Raw genomic sequence first — 8539 nt, forward strand, 5'->3', positions numbered from 1 at the left:
AACTTTTTTGCTTAAATGGACCCCTCCAAGCTACACACACACACACACACACACACACACACACACACACACACACACACACACACACACACACACACACACACACACACACACACACACACACACACACACACACACACACACACACACACACACACACACACACACACACACACACACACACACACACACACCTCAGGGTTCAGTATCTTGCCCGAGGACACATCCACATGTTGACTTAAGGGCTGGAATCGAACCAACAACCTGCTGGTTGGAGGACGACCACACTCCCGCTCAGCCACAGTCGTACCTCACATTAACGTCCTCTCTGACTGTGTTTATGTTCATGTCTTTGCTGTGGTTCTGCCTCTTAGCCTATAGGATGGGTATTTGTATATTTCACCATGTTTACTTGTAATAAATCCTATGATGACCTCAAGGTGTTTTTCTGTGTGTTTTTGGGTCAGTGGTGGATGTTAGCCCCACTGGGACATTTTAACAGCGGGGCGTAACACTTGCCGAATTGATGTCTCTCTAATTTAAATATGAGCAGAGGTGTAAAGTAACTAAGCTCAGTTACTCAAGTACTGTACTTAAGTACAATTTGGAGGTACTTGTACTTTACTTGAGTATTTCCATGTTATGTTACTGTGTTCTACTCCTCTACAGTTCAGAGGTACATGGAGTACTTCTACTCCTCTACAGTTCAGAGGTACATGGTGTACTTCTACTCCTCTACAGTTCAGAGGTACATGGTGTACTTCTACTCCTCTACAGTTCAGAGGTACATGGTGTACTTCTACTCCTCTACAGTTCAGAGGTACATGGTGTACTTTTCCTCCACTACATGTATTGAATACCTTTAGTTACTTCACAGATGTGGATGAATGATGTGAAATATAACCAAGTGTTAAATCAGACTTTAGTTCCACCTGGAGTAAATCCACAAGATGTTAGACGAGCCGCTGTCTGGGCCAGATGTTAGACGAGCCGCTGTCTGGGCCAGATGTTAGACGAGCCGCTGTCTGGGCCAGATGTTAGACGAGCCGCTGTCTGGGCCAGATGTTAGACGAGCCGCTGTCTGGGCCAGATGTTAGACGAGCCGCTGTCTGGGCCAGATGTTAGACGAGCCGCTGTCTGGGCCAGATGTTAGACGAGCCGCTGTCTGGGCCAGATGTTAGACGAGCCGCTGTCTGGGCCAGATGTTAGACGAGCCGCTGTCTGGGCCAGATGTTAGACGAGCCGCTGTCTGGGCCAGATGTTAGACGAGCCGCTGTCTGGGCCAGATGTTAGACGAGCCGCTGTCTGGGCCAGACAAAAAAAATGTGGCCAAAAGAAAGTTGACGAAAAAAAACAATTGATTCCCAAAATAAAATAAATTAATGTAATTTTGGGAACTAAAAGAAGAAAAAATAACGAGAAGTTGCGATGCCTTTTTTTGGGGGGGGATTATAAAGCAACTGTCTCTGTCTCAGAGTTAGTCGTCTCATAACTGTAAGTGTTGGCTATGTAGCTAATGACTAGGTTAGCTACGTTAGCTAGCTAGCTTACAGCAGATCTGCAGTAACATCAGAAGGAGTCATGTGATCACATTGTTCAAATAAGACCATAAAACATTTTAGGTACGTTTTTCCCAATCGTTTAAGCCGTTGCAGCGCCACCATCCTCGACGTTTCCCTTTAAAGACGTTCATCCACTACTCGGAGAAATGTGTTTTTTCTTTTTAAATGCACTGATCAATATGTTGTGTCTTCTTTCAGACTTGTGAAGAAAGACCAATCACCTTCAGGAGTTTATTTCACTAACTCTGTGTCTGCAGACTTCTCCTAAATTCACAGAAAATGTGCATTACATAACGCTCATTAGCATATTCAAACATAACATGTCAGAAAACGTGTAATATAAAAGATCACTGTGTTAATGTCCGGAGTGTTTCATGGTGATATCTGTCAGCTAGTCTTTAACCTGTAGGGTCAACAGGTTTATCCAGATCCTTAGAGGCCGTTTATCCTTTACATATTAAGACTTTTCTTTTTCAATATAACACCAGTCTGTTTCTCCACGTAATCATCTTTCTTGAATTATTACGACTTCTTTCCAGAACATTTTCAGATGTTATAGAAATCTCTTTTTACGGAATACCTGAACCTTTTCTCCAGAACAGTTTCTCCTCGTCTCTCAGCCGAACTGTAAATCCTCTCTGTATTCTGAAGCTGTTAACATTGTATTCACATGTTCACACACTTTACCACTGAAAGCACACAGAACACGAGCCTGGCTTCCTCCAATGCTAACGTCTCCTCGCCGGTGTTCAGATCTCAGCTAAACTTTACTTTCTGCACTTCTCTTCCTGGAGATAAACACGCCGTGAGTCTCCTCTGCAGAACACAAAGAGTTTTAAAGTGGTGTTTGTTCTCACTAAATGTGGAGTGGGCGACTCTGCTGCTGCCTCTTTGTTTAATGGAGATATCAGCGAGTGCTAATGAATTCTGCTAATCCTCCCGACGCTTCGTTAATCCCCCGCTCTTCAGCCGGACATTCTGCCGTTGTGTGTGTTCAACACAGCCTCGCTGATAGTTTTATTGTTTTATTGTTCACACTCCATTAAAAGTCAATAAGGACTAATGGACGTTTGTTCCGACATTCCTCCGTCGCCGTGCACGCCCGCCGGCTGTCAATCAAAACACCCGACGTCATGTGACCTGCAGGAGGACTTTAAAAGAGCGGCACCACGAGCACCAGGGCCAGAGAACCATCCCAGATCCAGAACTCCCAGCAGCAGAAGAAGAAGAAGCAGAAGAAGAAGAAGAAGAACCCAGACCAGCAGAAAGTATGTATAACACCCTACTTTATATTCTGTTACTATACATTTGTAATTCAACACGTATATTTTCTACTTATGCTATTTTATTTCTATTGAGACATGTTTACATTTTCAATGGTTTATTTCTAGTCTTTTATTTTGTATTGTCTTTTTATGCTACTGCAACGCAAACATTTCCCAAATTGGGATCAATAAAGTACTTCTTATCTCATTTGATCTTCTCTTAGTACGGGCCTTCCTCTCTCCTCAGCTTCGCTCTGATTGGTTGAGTTCCTCACCTGTGTTTGTCTTCTCCCGGCAGGTATGCAGTGCGTTCGTTTTCCTGCCATCTTGGTCGTCGTGGCGTTGGTTCTGTTCGGCCCGGGTGTTTCCTCACAGGCCGACAGAGACCAGGACCAGAACCAGGACCAGTATCAGAACCAGGACCTGGACCTGGATCTGGAGTTGCGTCACCATCGTCTGCTTCAACGTGCTCGCAGCGCCGGACTCCTGTCACAGGTGAGATGAGATGAGATTCAAGGCTTTTATTGTCAATGAAAATCTGAGGTCACAGGCTCCTCCAGCAGAACACAATACAACTAAGGAAATACAGTGCAGAATATTCTATATACAAGTAATTGGAATATTGATATATATAAGTTGCAACAGATGAATGTTATGGATGTTCTTTGGGATGAAACTGTCTCTGAGTCTGGTGGTTTTAGTCCTGAAACTGTCAGGACTAAAAGTAGTCTTTAAAGTAGGGACACTACATACTGATATACACCTGAACATCAGCAGGAGAGAACTCTTTAAAGTAGAGACACTACATACTGATATACACCTGAACATCAGCAGGAGAGAACTCTTTAAAGTAGAGACACTACATACTGATATACACCTGAACATCAGCAGGAGAGGACTCTTTAAAGTAGAGACACTACATACTGATATACACCTGAACATCAGCAGGAGAGGACTCTTTAAAGTAGAGACACTACATACTGATATACACCTGAACATCAGCAGGAGAGGACTCTTTAAAGTAGAGAAATTACATACTGATATACACCTGAACATCAGCAGGAGAGGACTCTTTAAAGTAGAGACACTACATACTGATATACACCTGAACATCAGCAGGAGTGGACTCTTTAAAGTAGAGACACTACATACTGATATACACCTGAACATCAGCAGGAGAGGACTCTTTAAAGTAGAGACACTACATACTGATATACACCTGAACATCAGCAAGAGAGGACTCTTTAAAGTAGAGACACTACATACTGATATACACCTGAACATCAGCAGGAGAGGACTCTTTAAAGTAGAGACACTACATACTGATATACACCTGAACATCAGCAGGAGAGGACTCTTTAAAGTAGAGACACTACATACTGATATACACCTGAACATCAGCAAGAGAGGACTCTTTAAAGTAGAGACACTACATACTGATATACACCTGAACATCAGCAGGAGAGGACTCTTTAAAGTGGAGACACTACATACTGATATACACCTGAACATCAGCAGGAGAGGACTCTTTAAAGTAGAGACACTACATACTGATATACACCTGAACATCAGCAGGAGAGGACTCTTTAAAGTAGAGACTCTACATACTGATATACACCTGAACATCAGCAGGAGAGGACTCTTTAAAGTAGAGACACTACATACTGATATACACCTGAACATCAGCAGGAGAGGACTCTTTAAAGTAGAGACACTACATACTGATATACACCTGGACATCAGCAGGAGAGGACTCTTTAAAGTAGAGACACTACATACTGATATACACCTGAACATCAGCAGGAGAGGACTCTTTAAAGTAGAGACACTACATACTGATATACACCTGAACATCAGCAGGAGAGGACTCTTTAAAGTAGAGACACTACATACTGATATACACCTGAACATCAGCAGGAGAGGACTCTTTAAAGTAGAGACACTACATACTGATATACACCTGAACATCAGCAGGAGAGGACTCTTTAAAGTAGAGACACTACATACTGATATACACCTGGACATCAGCAGGAGAGGACTCTTTAAAGTAGAGACACTACATACTGATATACACCTGAACATCAGCAGGAGAGGACTCTTTAAAGTAGAGACACTACATACTGATATACACCTGAACATCAGCAGGAGAGGACTCTTTAAAGTAGAGACATTACATACTGATATACACCTGAACATCAGAAGGAGAGGACTCTTTAAAGTAGAGACACTACATACTGATATACACCTGAACATCAGCAGGAGAGGACTCTTTAAAGTAGAGACACTACATACTGATATACACCTGAACATCAGCAGGAGAGGACTCTTTAAAGTAGAGACACTACATACTGATATACACCTGAACATCAGCAGGAGAGGACTCTTTAAAGTAGAGACATTACATACTGATATACACCTGAACATCAGAAGGAGAGGACTCTTTAAAGTAGAGACACTACATACTGATATACACCTGAACATCAGCAGGAGAGGACTCTTTAAAGTAGAGACACTACATACTGATATACACCTGAACATCAGCAGGAGAGGACTCTTTAAAGTAGAGACACTACATACTGATATACACCTGAACATCAGCAGGAGAGGACTCTTTAAAGTAGAGACATTACATACTGATATACACCTGAACATCAGAAGGAGAGGACTCTTTAAAGTAGAGACACTACATACTGATATACACCTGAACATCAGCAGGAGAGGACTCTTTAAAGCAGAGACACTACATACTGATATACAAAGGGTCCTCACCCAGCTGTATGTCACACGTTGTTTCAGCATGGATGAGCTCTGAATGATGAAATGGGAGCTCCTGTTGTGAGACACACTGCAGGACGTCTGAAACGTGTGACGCCGAAAACCGATGCACAAAACATAGAATCCGATTTTTTTAAATGTCTGTAATATGGCGTCCTACAGTGGGAAGCATAACGGGGTTTTTTTTTTTTGTAAAGACTAACAACAAAGCAAAGTAATTACAGGTTGTGAAACATCGTTTCCTGATAACCCCAGAACATTTTCTCCTCCTGTGTTTTCTCAAATCTGAGTCCACAGTTCCCGTCACACTGAGTTAGTCTGGTGTCTCATCATGGTTCAGTCCGTTTTGAGGCTCCACAGTTTACATTAGATTAAAGCAGGTCATGGGGCTGATCAATCAGTCTTCATTACAATGTAGGTTTTCAAACTAAAATAAGTTCATTTGGTTTATTTTCAAACCTCCAAAACAGAAGCTGACGATCAAAACCTACGTAGTCCATCAACATGCATCAAAAACTTTAACCACATTTCAAAAGATCCGCCAAATCAAACGAGTGCTTGTTGTTATGTTGATTATTAGGCGGTACATGGAGAAAAATGTTTTAGCATTACAGAAAAAGATGATGATACAGAAAAGTGAAAACAATGTAGAAAACTGGAGATTTTTTGGGGCAATTATGGGATAGTTCTTGTTTTTATGGATGTTTTTTACATCTTTTTGGGGATATTTAATATGTCCCTTAAGGCATTTATTGAGTCTTTTAGTTTTTTGTATATCTCCTATGTATTTGTTGTGTCTTATTTCATGACAACAAAGGGATTTGTTCTGTCTTTAAGGTTTTTAGGGATTTCTTTTGTTTCTTGAGGCGAGCTCATGGGTCTGTCATCTGCTTGTTAATCCTTTATTTGTGTTTCATATATCAGATCTGTGTTAATGTCCTCTTCCAACATGAGAGTAACATGATAACAAAGGTATCCCAACTGTAGCTGTGAACATGACAGGATGTATGATTACCTAGAAGAGCATCAGGACTGTTTGAGGCATATGATAGCTATGTGATGAACATGATGATTCAGCCTCTATGGAGATAGACATATGACAAGCATGCTCATTTCTGACGTGGAGCTAATCTGAAGTAAACATTGAATACTGCTTTCTATTCCTCCATCTTGTGACTGTGTAACTCCCTCTCTTGGATATCAGCATGTGAAGGACACTGTTCAGGAACTAGTTGATGCTCTGTATGTGATGACTCCTTCCATTCTGGAGAGGATCACAGATACATGGATCCTGATGTTGAACCCTCTCTAACCCTGGTTTCAGGACTGGAGTAAACGTGCGGTCGAGGACCTGCTGGCTCAGATGTCTCTTCCTCCCAACACCGCCCAGCGCGACGCAGAGGTAGTTTCCATGGCAACGGGAGGGAAGACTAACCTGGAGCGATCCATCGACCCCCCCAACAGCCTGCCCCCCCGCGAACGCAAAGCCGGGTGCAAGAACTTCTACTGGAAGGGCTTCACTTCCTGTTAAAGCCCCGCCCAGGTATCTTACTGTCAGTTTAAGCCCCGCCCATGTCACTTGCTAACTATTTAAGCCCCACCCAGTTACCTCACTGTCAGTTTAAGCCCCGCCTAGTTACCAGACTGCCTGTTTAAGCCACGCCCAGTTACCTTGTATTTTGTGTCTCACCTGTCCTCATTGTTTTTTGTTCCCAGCTGACCAACCGGCCGATCACCTGACCTTCCCCTCTGCGACTGGATGGACCAATCAGCAGCTGTCCTGCTGCACTGTACCTGAATAATTTATGTAATTATCAATAAAAAGAGAAATCAGTCAACTTTGTGGCTCCGCCTCTCATCTGTCCAGAGTTTGATGTGAAATATTAGAAAACATACAGGTATGTCCTTTAGCATCTCTTCATGATCCATGATCTCAAACACTTTGGACACCTGTGATGACGATGGTATTATAGTGTCTATCCTTGGTAGCTTAGTGTCTATTCTTGGTAGCTTAGTGTCTATCCTTGGTAGCTTAGTGTCTATTCTTGGTAGCTTAGTGTCTATTCTTGGTAGCTTAGTGTCTATCCTTGGTAGCTTAGTGTCTATCCTTGGTAGCTTAGTGTCTATTCCTTGGTAGCTTAGTGTCTATTCTTGGTAAGCTTAGTGTCTATTCTGGTAGCTTAGTGTCTATCTTGGTAGCTTAGTGTCTATTCTTGGGAGCTTAGTGTCTATCTTGGTAGCTTGTGTCTATCCTTGGTAGCTTAGTGTCTATCCTTGGTAGCTTAGTGTCTATCCTTGGTAGCTTAGTGTCTATTCTTGGTAGCTTAGTGTCTATTCTTGGTAGCTTAGTGTCTATCCTTGGTAGCTTAGTGTCTATCCTTGGTAGCTTAGTGTCTATCTTGGTAGCTAGGTGTCATATCCTTGGTAGCTTAGTGTCTATCCTTGGTAGCTTAGTGTCTATTCTTGGTAGCTTTAGTGTCTATCTTGGTAGCTTAGTGTCTATCCTTGGTAGCTTAGTGTCTATCTTGGTAGCTTTCAGTGTCTATCTCTTGGTAGCTTAGTGTCTATCCTTGGTAGCTTAGTGTCTATTCTTGGTAGCTTAGTGTCTATTCTTGGTAGATTAGTGTCTATCCTTGGTAGCTTAGTGTCTATTCTTGGTAGCTTAGTGTCTATTCTTGGTAGCTTAGTGTCTATTCCTTGGTAGCTAGTGTCTATTCTTGGTAGCTTAGTGTCTATCCTTGGTAGCTTAGTGTCTATCCTTGGTAGCTTAGTGTCTATTCTTGGTGGCTTAGTGTCTATTCTTGGTAGCTTAGTGTCTATCCTTGGTAGCTTAGTGTCTATCCTTGGTAGCTTAGTGTCTATTCTTGGTAGCTTAGTGTCTATTCTTGGTAGCTTAGTGTCTATCCTTGGTAGCTTAGTGTCTATCCTTGGTAGCTT

At 42.3% G+C, this 8539-nt stretch overlaps 1 protein-coding gene across 1 annotated transcript; it reads left to right on the forward strand.

Annotated features, from left to right (window-relative positions):
- The first annotated feature begins 2742 nt into the window (after positions 1-2742).
- sst1.2 (somatostatin 1, tandem duplicate 2) lies at positions 2743-7430 on the forward strand. The gene is made up of 4 exons (XM_034146112.1): positions 2743-2830; positions 3126-3322; positions 6927-7145; positions 7319-7430. Exons 2-3 carry the CDS (start codon positions 3128-3130, stop codon positions 7131-7133), a joined length of 402 nt encoding a protein of 133 aa, XP_034002003.1. The 5' UTR covers positions 2743-2830; positions 3126-3127; the 3' UTR covers positions 7134-7145; positions 7319-7430.
- Positions 7431-8539: the final 1109 nt, after the last annotated feature.

This window comes from Trematomus bernacchii, unplaced genomic scaffold (assembly GCF_902827165.1).
Source record: "Trematomus bernacchii unplaced genomic scaffold, fTreBer1.1, whole genome shotgun sequence".
NCBI lineage: Eukaryota > Metazoa > Chordata > Actinopteri > Perciformes > Nototheniidae > Trematomus > Trematomus bernacchii.

What these genes read in the sequence shown, in the direction of transcription:
- sst1.2 (XM_034146112.1), top strand. Translation starts at nt 3,128, where the DNA reads ATGCAGTGCGTTCGTTTTCCTGCCATCTTGGTCGTCGTGGCGTTGGTT. An exon ending in GCGCCGGACTCCTGTCACAG is followed by an intron (nt 3,323 to 6,926) that starts GTGAGATGAGAT and finishes CCCTGGTTTCAG; the next exon opens with GACTGGAGTAAACGTGCGGT.